The 20818-nt window shown below is 45.5% G+C and overlaps 2 protein-coding genes across 4 annotated transcripts in view; one reads left to right on the plus strand and one right to left on the minus strand.

Annotated features, from left to right (window-relative positions):
* Positions 1–997: 997 nt before the first annotated feature.
* On the minus strand, positions 998–7902 carry LOC144340957 (uncharacterized). Its single transcript, XM_078002589.1, has 4 exons — positions 7893–7902; positions 4297–4515; positions 2718–3873; positions 998–1507 (listed from the first exon to the last, which is right to left on the minus strand). Exons 1-3 carry the CDS (start codon positions 7900–7902, stop codon positions 3140–3142), a joined length of 963 nt encoding a protein of 320 aa, XP_077858715.1. The 3' UTR covers positions 998–1507; positions 2718–3139.
* The window catches only part of FHDC1 (FH2 domain containing 1), a 44007-nt gene continuing 24782 nt past the window's right edge, over positions 1594–20818 (plus strand). The window contains exons 1-4 of one of the 3 annotated variants that reach the window (XM_001085372.4): positions 1594–2206; positions 8873–9497; positions 19348–19409; positions 20055–20157. In XM_001085372.4, coding sequence (XP_001085372.3) covers positions 9000–9497; positions 19348–19409; positions 20055–20157 — 663 coding nt within the window. In that variant the 5' untranslated portion in view covers positions 1594–2206; positions 8873–8999. Of the gene's footprint in view, positions 2207–2248; positions 2480–3665; positions 3941–8872; positions 9498–19347; positions 19410–20054; positions 20158–20818 lie in introns of those variants that run through there. The other 2 variants (XM_028848818.2, XM_028848817.2) reach the window with 2 other exon arrangements.

Below are 20818 nucleotides of genomic sequence, written 5' to 3' on the forward strand. Positions count from 1 at the left end.
AACAGTGAACTGACAGCAGTTTTGGGATGGATTTAGGAAGAAGAGAGAAGCAGAAAGAACACCAAGGCAGTAGATGTAGGTATCCAATTTAACCTCTCTAAGCTGGCAAATCCGAATGCTTATAGGATCATGGTGAGAATCAAGTGTGGTGCCTGATATGTGGCCAACAGCAGATAAATACTGGTTCCCTCTTCCACTACTTACAGTTACTGCGGTGATGGTACATGTAAAAAATAAGACAGGTTACTTGGGAAAGAGCAGCAAATTTAGCAAATACTTGAATTTTAAAGAATTTAAGAGAGAAAATGAAGCAAAGGAAAAGCTAGGATTTCAAACAGAAAAACCAGGTCTTAGGTAAAGAGGGGGAGGTGATGGGTGCGGGAAGAGTACTAGTTTTGAGGGAAAGATGAGTTGACTTTTGGATATTTGAATTTGGACTTGAAATTTTACAACGACCATATGGATTCAAGAGTCCCTGACATTGAAGAGAAACCTGGAGATGTACCTTGAAGCTCAAGTTTCCAAGTCCCTCATTTTCCCTGGGCCCTTCCAAGGATACATGTCTAGTATTACATTTGTAAGTTTTTGTTGCTTTCCTTTAAGAAGCTCCCGGAGGAGTTATACAAGCTTCAGGCCCCACGACGTCTGGATGGGTTCAATTTGAAATCAGAAGGTATTTTTATGGGATAATGGGAGATCAAGAGTTGGAAGAACCTTGTTACTCTCCTCAAAGGAAGAGAAGGGTCAGCAGAGAAGGCCAGAGAAGCATAGAGAAGGCCTTAGGGTAGGATGCTGCCAAGGAGATCAAAGGGACGAGGAGCTGAGGATGGGTCACCAGACTTGACTTCTCAAAAAGTAACTGTTTTTAGAGCGCATGCTCAATACAGTTGCGGGGATGCCACTGTCATGGGGTTGAGGAGGGAAGAGTAGGCAGGGAGTGTGGAGTCCCCATTTAACAAAGTCGACAGTAAAAGAAAAGAAGATGCCACTCCACTCCTCACTTTCGATCTGCTGTAATTTAACTTGAGCCTGAACAGTCAATATTCCTTTGGGATTAATATTAGCTCCCTGAGCATGACATTGTCTTTCTCTTTATTACATTTTCTTATTCCTTAAGATTTTAAGGTTCTCTTAGTTGGATCCATTTCTCTTCATGCTCGGATCAATGGCCAAGAAATGGGCTATTGGCAGGCACAGTTCTGGTTTTTGTTGATGGGTTTGTTTACACTAATAGTTTCTCTTTCTCGATCCAAGGCTTGCATATGGAGGCCAGGAATTCTGTCCTGGGAGTTCAGGGACTGAGGACCAGGGTGGAGGAAGCGAAAGGCGTCAGGCATGAGGCTGGAAAAGTCTTGGTCGATTATCTAGAATCAAAGAGTCAAAGGTAGCGATGACTTCATCCCCGTAGAGGGCGCCTCCCTACCCCAGCAGTGGATTTTCGGTCAGCCGGTTTGCCCGGGATGTTTTCTTTGACTACTTGCTTCTCACTGCTTGGCGGCCCAAGTCACTTTGAAGGAAAAAAAGAAAAAAAAAAGTGATAAAATCGATTCCCCTGTTTCTTTCTGTGAGGAGTGTGCGTTTCCCAGACAGCGTGCGTTTATTCGATCAGGCCTGGCAAAAATTTTTGAGGGGTCTTTTTACGCTTTAATACAACCTAAAGGTTCCTGTTATCATTATAGAGAATTAAAAACAAAAACAAAATAAAAACGGCAACAAACTTACAGATTGGCAGGCCCCAGGGAGGAGCTGACCTTTGGGAAGCTCTGGCCCAGCCAGGTTTCAGCTGCAGGAGCTGGGACAGGACAGTTCGCCCAAGTGCTACTAGGTTTCCAGGGAGAAGAAAGTGTTGGGGCAGAGGGTGGTCCGGCGCGTGCGTTGGGGGGCGTGTGCGGGTGTGTGTGTGTGTGTGTGTGCGCGCGCGCGCGTGTATATAAGAGTGTGTGCGCGCCCGTGTGCACAAGAGAGGGTTCCCGGGAGGCTGCCGCAAAGGCTCCTTTGTAAAAGGCACTTGCCGGTTCAGAAGCCAGCTTGGCGCCTCCTCTTGCCCGTTCCCGAGGACACCTGGCTCTTCTGGGCAGCCCAGCTATCTCCATCTCTTGCCGCCCCTACATCTCTCGGCGGCCCCGGGCCTAGCCCCGCGCCAGCCTTCGGGTGCGGGGAGCAGTGTGCCCCGAAGCGTCTCCCCCGGGGCCCCACGCAGGTGAAGGTGAGCGCGTGGCGGTGACGGTGGCGCGCGGAGGGTGGAAGGGGGGGCGAGGGAGGGGCGGAGCAGGAAAGGGCGCGCTGCCCTTCGCGACGGGCCAGGAGCAGCGGGGCCGCAGCTTTGTTACCTGAGGCCGCCGCAGCGCCCCGCCCCGCCCTGCCCCCTCGCGCTCCGGGGCTGCGGGGCCTGCAGTGACCGGGAGGAGACCGCTGCGTCGACACAGCGGCGGGAGGCTGCAGCGGTCTGCGAGCCGGGAGCGGGGGGCGCTGGCCGCGGGTGAGTGCGAGTCCGGCAGCCGAGGCTGGGGCGACCGCGGCGCGGGACACGGGGAGCTGGAGCCCCGCAGCTCGGGAGGTCGGGGTCGGGGTGTTGGCCGGGACCCGAGGCAGAGGCGCCGAGAAGCGCGGCCGATGGGTGCCGGGTCTCGGCTTCCTCCGAGCCTCACCGGGAAAGCTGGAAAGGAGGTTCCAGCTCCCTCCACATCCACCCGGATAACTTAGGCGGTCGCCCTTACCCGGCCTTGGAGGACTGCGATCGGTCCCTGGAGGCGAGGACGCGCCGGTGTGGACCCGCGTCTGGAGAACGAGCTGCATTGCCGGGCTGCCCCGGGTCGCACTTGGGTGGTTGACTATTAGCCGTGGCTAAGAATTTCAGATCAACCGCCCCCTAGTTTATCCCCGCCCGTGGGAGACAGCGGCATCCCGCACAGAATGCGCAGCCGCGGCGCCGCGCTCGGCTCCCTAGCCAGCCGGGGGCCACGCCTGGCCCCTGAGATAGTGGTGTGGCGGTGGCGGGGACCCAGTGCAGTGGTGCGGACCGAGGACTAGGCGCTTCTCGCCCCGACACACTTGCTCCGGCTGCGCGAAGTTCGGGTTACAAGTTGCGCCCCGCGCCTGCAGGAGTGTGGGGAGGGGGAGGAAGCGGGTGGGCTGGGGATCAGCCTCCAGACAAGGGGTGTCCCCAGCTCTTGGAAAGCGGGTTCTGACCGGTTTCAAACGCCAGGAGTCTCCCCCGTGTTTCTCTCACCGGCTCGTCCCGGCTCCCTTTTGGCAGAGCCGCAGTGCGACCGTGAGGCTTTTCCCCCGCGCCTGCGACCCGGACGGGGGACGTGGGAAGATGTCGCGGCGGAGGCTCGGGGTGGGGTGGGAGCGCGCGGCCGCCGCAGACCGGGTGTCTGCGAGCCGCAAGACACCCCACTTTCGTTTCAATTACATGGACATCTCCCTTAGCCGTCTCCCACCCCACTTCTGGGCGCAGCGTGCTAAGCCCCCGCAAAGGGGCTGGCGCCCCGGGGGGCGTGGCGTGGGGGGCGTGGGCTCTCCAGCTGGGGCCCCTCGGGGGGTGGGGGCGGGGCCCAGACCCCCTCGCGACGTTGGGAGGGCCGGGAATGGGCGATCCGGTCCGGCGGCCGACCGAGTTGCTCCAGCCGCCTGACGGAAGAGCGGTCGGCGCTGCGGAAGGCCGAGGGTCGTGCACTGCCGGCGCTGGGCGCCCGCCCTGCAGTCTCCGCCCTGCAGGCCGCGGCCTCTCTCCCCGCCGTAGAGCCGGCGCGGCGCGTGTGGGCGTCGATCTCCGCGCGCACCGGCGCCCCACCCTCGTGCCGCGACGAGCTCCTGCCCGGCGCTGATAAGGACCCGGCTGGGGCTCCGCGCGGCCCACGGGGCCGCCCACTCGGGTTCAGTTTGCTGCCCCCAGTGCGGCTTCCCGGGGTTTCGCGGTCCAGCTGGTGGCTTGTTGGTGAGTGGCTCGGGCAGGGACGGGGGTTCTGGGTTGGGGATGGAAGGAGGCTGCGGACCGCTGGCTAATGCGGAGACCTAGTAAACTACTATGTATCCAAACTTGAAAGAAGTGGTGACCCAGGACCCCCCAGGCCGAATTTCCTCCGGACTTAATGGTCGGTTTTCAAACTTCTTTTGTGGACAGAAAGGATCTCCGGGGTTCGGCCGTCTGTGACCCCCTTCTACTGACCCACAGTTGTCTTCCTGGAAGGAGCAGCCAGCGCTTCCTTCCCTCTCTCTAGAGCATCCTTTGGCACTCATGTACTTTTTTTTTTTTTCTTGGTTTTGGGACAGTAAGAGAAACTGAAAATGTACAGTCAAATACAGGCATTCTTCCTCTGCTCTCCGGTGTTGGTCTCGGACGTCTCTGAATGTTTACATTGTGCTGCAGATTGAAGGCGCTGACTGGGAACGCGTTGTCCTGGGTTCTTTCACTACTGCCTGGAGTACAGGCAGATGGAACACAGACGACGGAACTCACAGAAGAGTTGGACGGTCCGGCTCTGGCCCTACTGTATCGTACCGACTGACATTCTGTGTTTAATAATCAAGAAAAGTTTTGAAAGATAAGTGGTGGTGGAGGAGCCTTTTCCCGAATTAGTGGAGTGAGAGTAAGAATTCCAGTTTAGAATTGTCCATACTTTCCCCATCCTTTTCTTCTCTCCCAAATGCAGTAAAATAGGGCTGTGTGTTTCTCTACCTTTGCTCTTCAAACTCGGCTTGCTCTGCCCCGGTTTGTCATCAGAAGCACGTGCGCCAGCCCTTCCTGCCCCCGCCTCATCTATGGCACATGCCAGGAGTCAAGGGGAAAGGTTTCTGGCAGGTTTTCCTTGATGTTCCTTTTGATTATTGTTGACCAAAGGAGTGAGTGACCAGCTGAGCACCAGGACCCCACTGGTCCTCGTTCAAGAAAGTCCTGAGCTCCAAACTGACGTCCAGGAACATGCTTAAATACACTGTGAGATGAAGCCTACATACTCTTTTTTCTTGACTCCTTTCAAGAGACTAGAACTTCTTTTTTTGGTTATTGTTTTGTTGTTGAGACGAGTCTGGCTCTGGAGTGCTGTGAACTTCTTTTTTTGGTTATTGTTGTTTTGCTGTTGAGACGGAGTCTGGCTCTGGAGTGCTGTGGCGTGATCTCGGCTCACTGCAACCTCCGACTCCCTTATTCAAGCGATTGTCCTGCCTCAGTCTCCCAAGTAGCTGGGACTACAGGCGCGCGCCACCACGCCCAGCTACTGTGTGTGTATGTGTGTGTGTGTGTGTGTGTTTGTGTTTTAGTAGAGATGGGTTTCATCATGTTGGACAGGATGGTCTTGATCTCCTCATCTCCTGATTTGCCCACCTTGGTCTCCCAAAGTGCTGGGATTACAGGCGTGAACCACCACTCCCAGCCGAGACTAGAACTTCTAGGGATGTTTCTGACACCAAGGAAAAAGTACAGCGGGCTGTTTAGGCAAGAGAGCTTAGGAGGGGGCCGGGGGCAGCTTTGAAGACCCTTAATGAACGTTCTAAGATTTTTTGCCTGCCAATTAACTAGAAGTTAAGTACATGATCACAGCATTGCTTTATTGAAATTTCACATACTTAAAAGATGCTCAACTGAGCTACAGCCTCTTTGGGAGAGTCTATCACTCAAACACAACTCTGATGGGTCATGAGTAGCACTTAGGGGACTTGAAGAGACATTCCCATCTTCAGAACCCAGCCATGACAGCTCTGCATTTTACTCAGAGCTGGGCACTTGTCAGCCTTAGCAGCTATCCTCATCCTGTTGCTGAGGTCTCCAACCTGTAGCTGAGATCTTACATACAGGCCTGTCTCTGTCTTCCCCAGGGGCAGATTGATGGGACTACTTAGCATTTTCCAGGCAGAGTGGGGGCTAATCCCATTGTCCCTACTGGCAATTGTCAGCTGTGAGAAACAGGCAGTCAGTGTGGTCTGTTAGGGCTGCGGCATCACCTGCGTTCTCCTAGTGTACCTGGAGAGTGTGTGTTTGCATCTCTACTGTGGGCAGTACTGCAGCAAATCCAGCATTCTTTTGTATATTCTCTATTTTAATTTCCATGTGGCTGTGGAAAGGGTTAGAATTCTGTCTGTACTCTGCTTTTCCTGCCAACTCTTTCACATTGGCATCCTGGCCCAGGGGGAAACCCTATTGTAGTAAGGGTAGTAAAAGCATTAGTGTCTTGGCTAATCATTGCTGGCGAACCTATTCATTAGAAGCTGTTGCTGTTGCGGGGCTAGGATCCTTGTGTGTTACCCTGGGAAAAAATTAATCAGACAGCATACCAGGGACAGTGTTGTACATTTTCTTTTGTTTCCTTTAACTTAAAAATAACATTCTTTTACATGGGGCATTGGTTAGAATCATCCCAATACAGAGCTAACAAGTGTCACTTTTTACTTTGACAATTGTTTATCTGACACTTCCTTTGTGCAAAGCACAGTACTAAAACGTGCACCTTTCTGGCTTTGTTGTTAGGAAACAGTGAGGTTGCTTAACCTTGGAGTATACAGTCTTCCTTAGTCTTTGTCAATATCTCTGTATTTGCATTGTGAGGTTTAGTGGCACATCTGTACATAGGCAGCACTGAATGAGTTATTGCTTTCTAGATTGGAGACTTTTTGAGCTTATCACCATTCTTAAGAGGGATAATCTATAAATAAGTCAGCATATCTGGAATTGGAGGTAAATTGGAGGATTAACCACTCTTCTATACATGAGATGTTTTATGTACCGAAGTATTTTTAAATATGTAAGGATAAACTGCCAAAATTACCTGCACAGTCTTGAAAAAGAAGAGTTCAAATATAACTATAAACTGTAATTGACAATGAGTCATTTGCTTTAAGGGTGCCAACTATGAAAACAGCCTAGTTATGCCCCTAATGATAATTATGAAAACTCCTTCTAGAAGCCAGTTGCCTCTCAAGTGAGCTGTATGTCAGCTTGAAAAAATATTTTCTATTTTACTTATTTAAAAACTATTCAGTGGTGATGGCTGTGCAACACTGTGAATGTACTTAATGCCACTAAATTGCACACTTAAAAATGGTTAAAATGATTTTTTAAAGTATCCAATTAATAGCTGGAAATGTCGTTTTCCTCCCATATAGAGGCAGTTTTCAGAACTCCAATATTCAAATGTTTCATTAAAATATTTGCTTTTGAAATATGGAGACAATTTAATAGATGATCACCAAGAATTGAGAAAGGACAGATCTCACAAACTTCGATAGCAAAGAATGGAAATATTATAAATTTGTTCCTAGTAGCCAGGGGTGACATGGCATTTTATCTATAAACCCAATACGTATGTTAAAGCAAATGTAATACCTGTGAAAATAAAGGGAAGTAATATGCACATATGATAACAGCTTGTTATTGTTATAAATAATAGCTAACTATGTACCAGGCATCTTAGTAAGGACCATACATGTGTTAGCTCTTTATTTTTATACAAACCAATGGAACAAGTATTTCCTCATATTGTAGATGAGATGCTGAAATGTAGGTGACGTTACTGACCTCATCTCACGTTGCACATCTTGAAAGCAGCAGAACTTTCTGAGAAAAAGCAGTCTATTCCTAGAATCTCCACTCTTATTCCCAAGGCAGCCCTGTCTTTTGGATATGGTTCTATGTAAATCATTTTGTAATATTTGAATCTGTGAGATCAGATTGTTTACTTCTGTGTAGTCCAAAATTATTTGATTAAGTTATGTTTGTAAGTATGGGCTTTGACAGTGGTGCTGTAAAAAGATAATTACATCCCTAAGTGCAGTGTAAAAAGCCATTGTGTATGGCCCTTTGTGATCTGCAGGAAATAGTCCCCTTTCCACACTCCCACCTAGTTGGGGTGCTCACTCAATAGCCTGCATGGGGCCTTTTCTGCACTCACACTTACCTGTTCTCATATCTAAAGAAATTTAGTTGTTTTGACCTCTCACATCAGATCGGTAACAGCCCAGCATCAAAAAAAAACATTTGAAATTCCATAAAAATGCAACCCTCTAAAGTAAGTTGGTGACTGTGTATAAGAGACATGGGGTAGATGTGACATGGGCAGCATGTCCTTGGGCATTTCTCTTCTTTGCTAAAAGTGTCAGAAGCAGAAGAGGCAGGTGATGGTTTCCAAAGAGTGGCTTAACTAGAATCCAAGATGATAGAGGTCATTTAATGTGTTCTCCTACTTTTACAAATGAGAAAATGGAAGTCTAGTGAGGCGAAGTGACTTGTCTAAAACTGTAAGCAGTAAAGCTTGATTTAGGGCTGGAATCTCATTTTTCATATCTGCTGTTCTTTTCTCTATCTGGGGGAAAGCCACATCACCAGGTAGAGCAGAAATATGGTGGCCCTGATTCCAGGGAAATGAGCTAGGCCATTATTATATTATCTCCAAATGCCCTGCCTTATCCGTCCAAGGTGCAAGATGCCTTTTTTGACCCATGATTGGTAGGAGACATGTCCAGACTGGAAAAAGGTAGGGTCACTAATGCCTAATGCTTCAGCAATTTGGGCAGTTTCCCTAGGGGTTGGGCAACCATTGTCCAAAGAGAACAAACTAGTTAGTAAACAAGTAGTTTATTCATAAAGTGAGCAATACTTGCTGAGCCTATAGCAGGCTCTCAATATGTATGTGCTTTGTTGATTAATGTAAGGTTTCCAATTGGATTTGTTGCAATATTTTTGGCAGAATTTCCAGGTAGTAAAATTTGATTCACGTTTAGAAAAGCATCGGTTCCTTGTAATGCAACTTGGGATGTGTTGCCCCTCATTGATTTTCATATCTAACTCATATGAGAGGATTGATCTAGCCTCTGAAGGGAGATGCTGATGTGAAACTGTTTGTCTGTAACTAATTTTATATTTGTTTTATCTTGGTAGGTTTGGAAGAGGACAGTTGCCCTTTATTCTGGCGGCAGATAGCAGGTGAAAAAGTGCTACACAGGTTTGATGTTTGTGTCGTCTTCTCCAAGGCCAAGAAATTATCTCCATAGGAGGCGACAGTACTATGCATGTTATGAATTGTGTCTCCTTGGCCAGTGATAAAGAAAATGGGAATATTGCCACAGCACCTGGATTCATGATTGGGCAGACACCGCCTCCAGTACCTCCTCCACCTCCTCCTCCACCCCCTCCATCTCCACCATGTTCATGTTCAAGGGAAGAGTGTCCTTCCTCCCCTCCTCCACCCCCACCACCTCCACTTCCTGGGGAGCCTCCCATCCCACCTCCCCCACCAGGCCCACCCCCAACTACTCATATGAACGGCTACAGCCACCTTGGTAAGAAAAAGCGGATGAGAAGCTTTTTTTGGAAAACTATTCCGGAGGAGCAAGTTCGGGGCAAAACCAACATCTGGACCTTGGCAGCCAGGCAGGAGCATCACTACCAAATTGATACAAAGACCATTGAGGAGCTCTTTGGGCAGCAGGAAGACACCACCAAGTCTTCCCTTCCTAGGAGAGGAAGAACTTCAAATTCATCCTTCAGAGAAGCTCGAGAAGAGGTAAGAATGCAAGGTGGAGGGCTAATCCTCCACATACTGCATTGTTTTGTGTTTTGGGATGTGTGTACATTTGAAACAATTGCTAGACATCCCTAAGAAATGAGATAATAGAAGCAAATGTGCCTTGGAAATGATAGGCAGAGTCTTTACGATGAGCTTGAACTGAGTATTGAGAAAGTGTAAGAAGTGTGCGTGCTGTATCCTCCCAGACGCCCTGGTGGATTATGACCTCATGCAGAAAACATGCTATTTGGGATCACTGCCCCTATCTCTAGCACATCTGCTGAAGGTTCCCCTATTGGAGAATTCTGCTGAAGTCCAGGATCGTTAGTCTCTGTTGAAACAAAAACTGAGTTTCTAAAATTGGTTATCTGGAATGAACTGGAGCTGACTGGGGCAGACTACCTTTTGTTAAATAACACCATCAGCTGACGTCCATCCTTAGGATTTTACCCTTATTTTCTCCTCTAGTTTGTATATAACAAGTGTTTCGAGATGGCCTTCATTCCTCAGATCTCTGAACTAGATTATGGCTGTTGGGGAACAGAGGCTTCCAAAGAGGCAAAGCATAAAGCTGTTTTCAGACAGATTGTATAGGAAGGATGTTTCTAGTTAACACTAAATGTGTTACTTTGAGAAAAAATAAAGCTATTAAGTTTCAGGAAGTTAACTGAAAGCGTGATCCCAGAGCTGCAGATCACCATATATTACAGAAACTGCATCAAAAATTACATTTGTAAACACTGTCAATTTAGAAACTTGAAGAAACCTCTACCTGCTAGAAAAGATAAATATAAATAAAAATAAAAGGAAAGAATGCTGCCCCCCCACACACAAAGCACAACAACAAAACAGAGAAAGACAACAGAAATTCATCATTTAAAAATATGTCGTAAAGGAGCAGAGAAAACAGGTCAGAGATGGAGCTGATTAGATAAGAGAATGGGCAGGGCCCTGGGATGGAGTAGGAGCTCCATGCATTATTGAATTCTTGAGCCAACAGTATTGACCTCTTTTCTCTTTCTGGCTCAGGAACATGTTAACTCCTTCTCTCCACTAATTCACTGGTGGGCCCTTAAAGCTGATTGTGTGATCTCCTGTTGAAATAGCCAAGAGTCTATTTTTTATGAAATGCAGGACACACTGGGGTTATATGTAAACTGTGGCATAAATCTGAGAAGGAAATCTTCATGAGAACCCTTAGTGCCATCAGTGCTGAACACAGGCTTGCCTGTCTCTTCCTTTTATGCAAAGTCCTTTTATTTGCTAGAGTATCCTTTCAATATTGGAAGGAGCAAGAAGTCATTTCCTTAGTACCCTGGCCTTTGCCCCAGCTCCCAACAGAGGTTCTTTATTGTACAGTAGGTCATTTCTCACTATTGTCTCCCAGCTCTCTTTACTGAAATTCAAGAATACTGAAGTAACTATTGGGTGGGCCCACATGGAAACGAGGCCTGTGTCTCACCAAAGCGCCTGTAACAGAAGAGGGCTAGCTCACCGTGTCCGGGGAGGCAGCTGTCAGGCTGGAGTAGTTGGCATCGTTTGTGAATTGGGAAAATTTCAGGAGGCTAAGGGGAACTTGCTGCTTTATGTTCCCAAATTAAAGAGAGGTTAAGAACCACTCAGAGAGAGAGAGAGAGAGAGAGAGGAAAGTGGCAGGGGTGTGGCATCTTTTCTCAGCTATGATGGAAGCAGAGATGTCCATTTCTAAAGCAGATCTGAAATTCAGGGAAAAAAAATACTCTGTCTCAATTGCCTTCCTCCACCCCTGCACCCTACGCAGATTTTTACACTTTTGTCATTAACTTATTTTTTAAGAATTATTTTTTAAATGGTCTTAAAATTATTTTTAATTGTGGTGAAATAACATAACATAAAAATTTAGCATCTTAACCATTTTTAAAAAGTTTTTTTTTTTTTTTTTTTTGAGACAGAGTCTCGTTCTGTCACCCAATCTGGAGTGCAGTGGTACACTCTTGGCTCACTGCAACCTCCGCCTTCTGGGTTCAGGAGAGTCTCGTTCCTCAGCCTCCTGAGTAGCTCGGATTACAGGAGCGTGCCACAATACCCAGCTAATTTTTGTATTTTTAGTAGACATGGGGTTTCACCATTTTGACCCAGCTGGTCTTGAACTCCTGACCTCAAGTGATCTGCCCACCTCGGCCTCCCAAAGTGCTGGGATGACAGGCGTGAACCACTGCGCCTGGCCTAACCATTTTTAAACAGTTTGTTGACGTTAAGTACATCCACATTGTTGTGCAACCATCACCACCTTCCTTCTCCAGAACACTTTTCATCCTGCGGAACTGAAACTCCATACCTTTTAAATCAGAACTGTCCGTTCTCCTCTTTCCCTAGCCCCTGGCAGCCATCATTCTACTTTCTGTTTCTATAAGTTGGACTCCTTTAGGTACCTCCTTTGGTGGAATCATGTCATATTTGTCTTTTTTGTCACTGGTTTATTTCACTTAGCATAATGTCCTCAAGGTTCATCCGTGTTGTAGCATGTGTCAGAATTTTAAAGCTGAATGCTATTCCATTGTATGTATAGACCACATTGGTTTATCCACTCATCTGTTGATGGACAGCTGGGTCGCTTCCACCTTTTGGCTCTTGTGACTATGCTGCTGTGTACATGGGTGTACAGAAATCTTTGCTTTTAACACTTGTGGGTCCTGGTCTGAGAGACAGCATACTAGAAAGAAAAAGTAAATCACCGTGACTGTGTATCATAAGATAATCTAACTCTGCAACTCTTCCGTATTTGGGTATGATAAATAGTTGAGAATGATCCCTTTAAGTGCATTAGGTAATGTTGTCACATAACTGAGATTATCCAGAATTATTTTCAATTTTCATGTTATCTGTAGCATGGCTAGAAGTATTATATATACTTCTCTTGCAGTAAAAGAATATGGTACATGCTCTTTTCTTCCTTCCTTCAATTTTCTTCTGAAGAAGTTAGAACTCAGCAGGGTTATTGTCTAACAAAGATCAGTAATAAATCTTCCAACTCACTTTGCAGTAAGCGGAGTCCAGGGTCAAAAGTAATAGTCCTGCCATCTGTCTGTGTGGACTGCAGAATTCCCTCCTCAGCCTGTTCAGCAGAAGCACTGCTCCTGAGCCCGGAGCCACAGCATCACCACATTACAACACAGGCTGCCGTTCTGGAGGTTCAAACTTGCCCAGGCACAGACTATGACCCTTGAAATATCATAACCTCCTACAGAAACAGCCTGACATTATGTGATTGGTTTATACTTTAAAGCCTTACACATCATTACTAATAAGTTCCATTGTACTTGCAAGCAAGAAATTTGCTGCAAGATATGGAAGATGGGAGAATGGCTGAACTTAGAAAGAACAACATTTAAATAGTGAGTTAGAACATTTAGTATGGGGATGGGCACGGTGGCTCACACCTGTAGTCCCAGCACTGTGGGAGGCTGAGGCAGGCAGATCACTTGAGGCCAGGAGTTCGAGACCAGCCTGGCCAACATGGTGAAACCCTGTCTCTACTAAAAATACAAACATTAGCCCGGCATGATGTTACATGCCTGTAATCCCAGGCCCTCAGGAAGCTGAGGGATGAGAATCGCTTGAATGTGGGTGGGGGAGGTTGCAGTGAGCAGAGATCGAGCCACTATGCTCTAGCTTGGGCAACAGAGCGAGACTCTGTCTCAAAAAAAAAAAAAGGAAAAGAAAAAAAGACATTTAGTATGGGAAGTTATGAAATGTTACTATCCTTGTATCTTTGTTAACTAAAAATTAACTCTAAGAGACTGTAGATATGATAGTATAATAATAATTAAACCGTAATAAAGCAATTAGAAATAAAGACATATTGCTGGGGATGAGAACAGAGAGATTCAGCTTAAACTCATCTTCTTCTCAGAGTTGCTGATCCCATCCCCTTAGAAGCCCTGTAGCTCCTGACCCTCTATTACTGACATTCCTCAGGCCTCCTGGGAGCCTTCCACCAGTGTTAGCTGAGGGTGTGTGTCTCCCTCTACAGTTTGACCAGCTCTTAAAGGGAAGGCTATATCTTAGCCATTTGGTATCTTCCAAAGGAAACAAAAGGTTACTGAACTGGACAGAACTGAACCAAAAGCACAAAGGGATCAGCTTATGAGGCATCAACAGATCAAAATTGGGGCTCACAAAGAAAACATAGATATTGAAACACCTGAGGTCATTCACTATGATGTCTGCAGCCATATAACATTGACCATCTAGGAAATAAATAAAATGGCTAATTAGAAAAAGAAGACCACAGAGGAGAGAGAGAGAGAGAGACAGACAGACAGAGAGAGACAGAGAGAAGGGAAGGATGGAAGGAAGACTGGTTTTTCTAAATTTATGACAAGTAATATTAAATATTTTATTCTCCCACGCTGTAATTCAGCTGTCAGTCATTCTCACCTTTTGTTATGATGCCAGTATGTTCTAGAATTTCAGGATTGCTCACAATCCAGAACCATAGAACTAGAGAGAGCATTTCAAATACATTTGGGAAAAAATGTGCTTCAACTGGGTTTTCATTTTTTTCCCCCAAAGTTGGGGGAAATAACAATTTCCAATTGACAGCCAACTAAACATGAAAAAGAAAATGAAAAACAATCAAAACCCGAAAGCTAGGTCCATATTGGAGGATAGAGGAAGATCTTTACATTTTTGTTTTTCAGGACTTGAAGTGGGATGGAAATAGCCACTATGTAGTGTTACTTAAGTAGGTAAAGAAGCCCCCTTTGACATAAAAACAAAACTGGTTTAAAAGTTTCTACCTTCACCTTGAGGACATTATGCTAAATAAGCCAATCACAAAGGACAAATACTATATGATTCCATCATAGGAAGTACCTAAAGTAGCCAGATTTATAGAGACAGAAAGTAGAATGGTGGTTGCCAGGAAATGAGAGGGGGAATGGAGAGTTAATTGTTTTTTTTGTTGTTGTTGTTTTGAGATGGAGTCTCCCTCTGTCACCCAGGCTGGAGTGCAGTGGCATGATCTCAGCTCACTGCAACCGCTGCCTCCTGGCAATTCTTCTGCCTCAGCCTCCTAAGTAGCTGGGGCTACATGCACATGCCACCATGCCCAGCTAATTTTTTTGTATTTTTTAGTAGAGAGAGGGTTTCATCTTGTTGGCCAGGCTGGTCTCGAACTCCTGACCTCAAGTGATTTGCCCACCTCAGCATCCCAATGCGCTGGGATTACAGGTGTGAGCCACCGCACTGGGCTGAGAGTTAATTGTTTAGTGGGTACAAAGTCTCAGTTTTGCAAGATGAAGTGCTCTGGGGATGGATGGTGGTGATGGTTATACAACAACGTGGATGTATTTAATGTCACTGGACTGTATTCTTAAAAATTGTTATGGAGCCTGGGCAATTTAGTGAGACTCCCATCTCTACAAAAAACTTAAAAATTAGCCAGACATGGTGGCTTGTGCCTATAGTCCCGTTACATGGGAGGCTGATGCAGGAGTGCTGGAGCCCGGGTGGTGGAGGTTGCAGTGAGCCGAGATAGTGCCACTGCACTCCAGCCTGGGCAGCAGAGCAAAACCTTGTCTCAGTAATAGGAATAATAAGAAGAAAATGGTTATGGACCAGGCACAGTGGCTCAAACCTGTAATCTCAGCACTTCTGGAGGCCAAGACAGGAGGATAGCTTGAGGCCAGGAATTCAACACTAGCCTGGGCAACATAGTGAGACCTCATCTCCACAAAAAAAAGTCTTATTTTATCCAGGTATCATAGCATACACCCATAGTCCCAGCTACTCAGGAGGCTGATGCAGAAGGATTGTTTGAGCCCAGGAGTTTGAGGCTGCAGTGAGCTATGATCACACAACCACACTCCAGCCTAGGTGACAGAGCAAGACCCTGTCTCTTAAAAAAAGAAAAAAAGTTATGATGGTAATTGTTATTTGTATTTTACCACAACTGAAAAAAAAATTCTTCTTCGTTCAAAGGATATGGGAGGCAGATTTCGTAGTGGATTCATGAAGTGAATTGAAACTACAAAAGTTGTGGTAGAATAAACTAGGAGAGCTGATTTGGAGGTTTTAGCAGGAGTGGTGGTGTAGCCATTCACATGCCTCACTGAGTGGCATAGCGCTGCTGACTGTTTCAGTGGGTATCAGCACAACCCTGGCCCCCTGGCAGTTGCGGGGAAACTGTGAGTAGAGCCCAGGCCCCCTTCTCATCCTAGTAGGAAATCCTTGAAATGAGTTGAGTGCATTAATTACCTCATTACCTTATATTTCTAGCTGCCTTGTTTGCCACTCTTTGGTAGGACTTTTGGGGGAAGAGCTAACGGACTCTGCAGTATGCTGACTGTACCCGTGGCACTGACTTCTGTGGCCGTCCTGCCTGCATGTCCTGGTGTGGCCTGTTGATTGGAGCTGGTGGGAAGGAGGGGATGATGCAGTTTGCTCATTGGCTGGGTTTGTTTATCCCTATTCTTTGGGCAGTTTCTTGCCTCTGATTTGTCAGCGTGTGTAGCCAGTGAGTCCCACTGGGATCCCCTGTGCAGATTCCACTGCTCTGAATGATTCCAAAACACCACCCAACCCGACCCGGCTTTGTTTCTGAATGGCCCAGCTTTGAGTCAGCAAGCATTTGGGAAGTGAGATAAGCTAATTTACATGTGTAGTGATAACCCTCTTTAAAGGACTTCAACAGTCACTCTTATAACACTGCTTTGCAAGGACCAAATGCGATAAAGTGGAGAAAGAGACTCCTCAGCCACTAGGCAAATCTGAGGATGCCGGGAGCCAGTGGGACTGTCCCTGAATGGTATCAGTTGTCTCATTTTAATGTTGTTTGGGTGAAGTACTGGGCTCTGTTTTTCCTGTAAGGTGCTCAGTCACAGCCAGCCCAGGTTTTCCCTTAGGAATATCACCGAATTCTCTTCGTTTCTGAAACACAGCTTGAGCTGTAGAGATGCCTGCTTCCACAGCTGGGCTGCCCCTGGGTTGGGGCACTGTGGGCTGCTCCTGTAGGGCCAGGGCTCAGGCCCCTGGAGGCTCTCTTGCCTAGTGAGAACATGATTCCCATCCATCATCTCTCAGATACAGCTCTGGGGTCACCAAGGGACTTGGCCAGGCACACATATAGCTTCTTACACATCTGCCCCCATTCCTGGAGAAAACTCACAATGCAAGCACCATGCTGGTAGGGAACATTTGCTATGTCTCTATAGGAAGCCCAGTAATATGGAAACCCACAGACACTAGAGTGAAAAGGAGTCAAAGAGAACCAGGCTAGCCTATCAGTTCAACACTGCTCTAGGAAAGTCATAAAATGATGTCTATGAGGCTCATTTTCTTTCCAGCAGCAATGTCTCTGGATCTAGGCTGAGTGAAGAGAGTCCCAGAGGGTTGAGGAGTGAACAGGATGAGTGTGGGGCTTGGTTCATGTGGGGCGTGGGAGAGCACTGCAGTCAAGGGTTGAATGTAGCGGAAGGTGGCACTTCTGTGAAAGGAATACGAAACAAGTTGTTTCATTTATCCATCCTAGGTGAATGCAGAGGAAGTTCTTTGAACGTGCTGTGTAACTATTATCAATATACAGATTTTTATGCATGGCCTTTTAATTTATGAATTATAGGAAACCCAGTTTTCTGTCATAATAAATTGAGATTCCTTTTTTGGTATGAGCTTTTAAAGGGTGTTGAGTTTGACAGATTTTATTCTCACCCTTTCTTTTTTCTCTTCCCCTCTCCTTCCTTTACACTGAACTTGAACTGCAGTCCCTAGATAGGATTCCAATAAGGAGGCTACCCTTTCAGCTTGGGAGTTTATTTTATGGCTGGCAGGTGATTGTGTTAACATGAAATAAACCCCGAGGTTAGTAAATAATGTGATTGTTAAAGATTGGTCTTCAAAAGAAGGCAACCATACTCTTGTAAAAATTTAACCTTATAGCCAGGAAGTGACATTAACGTTGGTTAACAGTCTTGCTGCTGGTTATAAACTCAGAAGCAGACCCAGAGATCAGGAATTTAGTCTGAAACCCGATTCTCTTTTGTTCAAAATGAATCACATACATTTGGAAAGGAAGAGCACTGTAACATTCCTATTTTAGCTAGTCTCCCTTTACCAAAAAACAAATGGGAAAAAAATGCAGCAGTTTTCAGGTTATCTTTCCTCCACGCAGCCTGGATGTTTGCATCCAGAGACAGAAATGGCTTCTGTATTTAACAGCCAAAAAAAAAAGTTCTAATTTCTAGTCTGATAAAGCCACCTAAAATTATAAATTTTGATCAGTGAAAACCTGCTGCAGCCCAAATCTGGTTTTGACAGAATAGCTATCCCCTATTTCATTAAATAAAAAGATTCCCTGTATTGTAAGACATCCTGATTCCAGAGATCAGGAAAATGCAAAAACAAAAAAACAAACAAAAAAGTATCTTAGCCTTGGGGAAATGTATACAGCACAAGATTTTTCTTTTGAATATTTTGAGTAAATAAAATGTGGGACACTACCTTACTCCCTCCTAAAAGATCTACTGGACATATGTAAACTTTTTGAATGAAATGAAATTTTTCTTTTAGAAAAAAATTTAATGATGTTTCTGAAATATGACTTTATTGGTTCTCTTACATCCGTAAATCAGGGTTGGGACTCAATCTGCCATATCTTCAGAGTGGTTTTTTATTTTCTCAGTTCAAATCTCTCGTGATTCTTGTTAGGCCAAGACATCCATTTCCAAATTGGGGCTTTTAAATGTGGGCAATATTATTCTAAGAGGAAATTACTAAATTAAAAACATTTAAAGTATGTATTTACAGTCCTCCCTCCATGACTGCAGATTCTGCATCCTCAAATTCAACCAACCACGAATCAAAAATATTCAGAAAAAAATATAAAATAACAATACAACAATAAAAAATAATACAAACTTACAAATACAGTATAACAACCACTTACATAACATAATTTACATTGTATTAGGTATGACAAGTAATCTAGAGATGGTTTAAAATATGCAGGAGGTTGTACATAGATTATATGCAAAATTTTATATGAGACTTACATGCAATTTTATATGAGACTTGAGCATCCTCAGATTTTGGTATCCTCAGGGGTCCTGGAACTCATCCCCTGTGGTACTAAAGGATGACTGACTTTACAGATACTTCTCAGCTTATGATGGGGCTGCATCCTAAAAACCCATTGTAAGTCAAAAATGTTGTAAGTTGAAAATGTGGCTGGGCACGGTGACCCACGGCAGTAATCTCAGCACTTTGAGAGGCCGAGGCAGGTGGATCACTTGAGATCAATAGTTCAAGACCAACCTGGACAACATGGTGAAACTCCATCTCTACAAAACATACAAAATTTAGCCAGGCATGGTGGTGCATGCCTGTAATCCCAGCTGCCCTCGGGAAGCTGAGACAGGAGAATCACTTGGACCTGGTAGGCAGAGGTTGCAGTGAGCTGTGATGATGTTACTGCACTCTAGCCTGGGCAACAGAGTGAGACTCTGTCTCAAAAAAAAAAAATAGAAAATGCATTTGATATCCCACTAAGCCCACAGTAAACTTGAAAAATCATAAGTTGGACCATCATAGGTCGGGACCATCTGTATATTAAAAGTTATATAATATTAAAATAGGTATGTTTTATTATTACATTTAAGGAAATATCACTGTAGAAAGCTTGGGGAGATGATAATCTTTTAATATTTTTAAAACTATGTTAAGAATATCTGTTAATCACCAGATTTATACATTGGGAATTGTTCTCTGATAAATTAGTGTTGCATTTTGATCGGTTTTAATTATCGACTTTCTCCATCTCTTTTTATTTGAATTTAGTAATCTTATGTGTCCTTATTTTTTTTTCCAGATTACTATTTTGGACGCAAAACGGAGCATGAACATTGGGATATTTCTTAAGCAATTTAAGAAGTAAGATTTTGCACGCTTTAGTCATATCCCTGCTGTCAGTATCAAAGTCTGTGGGGGTGACTGAGCTGAAATTCAAATCCCTCACACCTTCAAATCCTTCTTAGAAGCATGGCTTGATGAGTCTGGAAGTGACTGTCACTTTCTGCTGTTTTCCTTCAGGGAAACATAACATGGTAGCTTGAAGTATATGGAGAATTGCCCCAGGGCATCCATTCAAGCCTGTCCCATCAGGGACACCTTTAGAGTCACCTTTAGTGTCGCCCCTTCAGTGGAGGTTGGGCTGATGAGTCAAATAGCGGTTGGAGTTTTGTGTTCTGAAGTGTAAGGAGAAGGTTATGCAGGGGTTTCAGTGAGACCAAAGGGGATTATTTTTCTCGCAACAGAAGAGACTCCCCGTGGTTGTTGATGCTTTCAGCCTTTTTGGGATGCCCGAGGATGGTGGTCTGGGTGAAGGGCCCTTGAGCGGAGTGTTGGGGTTCCCTGTTTTGAGGCAGTGGGGCTGTTCTGAGCACTCACACAAAACTGCCAGCCAGACCGGGAAGGAGGTGGGTGGGAAGAAGGGTGGATATTTGATTTCCACTGGCTTGCAGCTCTGTTGGCACTCTAGCAAACAGGAAACGGAATGTGATTCGTTGTCGTTTCAAGGTCTCCTCGGTCCATTGTAGAAGATATTCATCAAGGAAAAAGTGAGCATTATGGATCGGAGACCTTGCGAGAATTTCTCAAGTTCTTGCCAGAGTCAGAAGAGGTAAGAAATTCAGCGCATGAGTTGTAGATGTTAGGAGTGATCATAAAAACTTAGTATTTGTAAGCATGTCAAAGCTCACATGGAAGGCCAGGAGCGGTGGCTCGTGCCTGTTATCCCAGTACTTTGGGAGGCAGAGGCAGGTGAATCACCTGAGGTCAGGAGTTTGAGACTAGTCTGGCCAACATGATGAAACTCTGTCTCTACCAAAAATACAAAAATTAGCCCGGTGTGGTGGCAGGCACTTGTAATCCCAGCTACTCAGGAGGCTGGGGTATGACAATTTTCTGAACCAGGAAGGTGGAGTTTGCAGTGAGCCAAGATCATGTCACTGCACTCCAGCCTGGGCGACAGAGTGAGAATCTGTCTCAAAAAAAAAAACTCAGAGCCAGAGCTTTCTCACATAAAAGTCAAAAGTGACCTGGTAGAAAGAACATGGCTTATGGAGTCAGAGAATCTAGATTCAGATTTGAGCTGTTCCCTTAATTGAGGTTCTTAACTCCTGTGAACTCTAGTTTCCTCACGTGTAAAGGGAGGATAATGAGGCTGACCTCATTGGATTGTCAAGATGATGAAATCCTGGTTATGCATCTAACGTGGCACTTGGCGCATGGGAACGCAATAAATTTTCATCATCCAAAGAAAAGGATTCCTTTTCTATCAT

This window comes from Macaca mulatta, chromosome 5 (genome assembly GCF_049350105.2).
Source record: "Macaca mulatta isolate MMU2019108-1 chromosome 5, T2T-MMU8v2.0, whole genome shotgun sequence".
In the NCBI taxonomy this organism is placed as follows: domain Eukaryota; kingdom Metazoa; phylum Chordata; class Mammalia; order Primates; family Cercopithecidae; genus Macaca; species Macaca mulatta.

Coding starts and splice junctions, on each gene's coding strand:
- LOC144340957 (XM_078002589.1), bottom strand. Junction 3,874..4,296: donor AAGAATGCCTGTATTTGACT/GTACATTTTCAG, acceptor ACTGAACCCGAG/TGGGCGGCCCCGTGGGCCGC.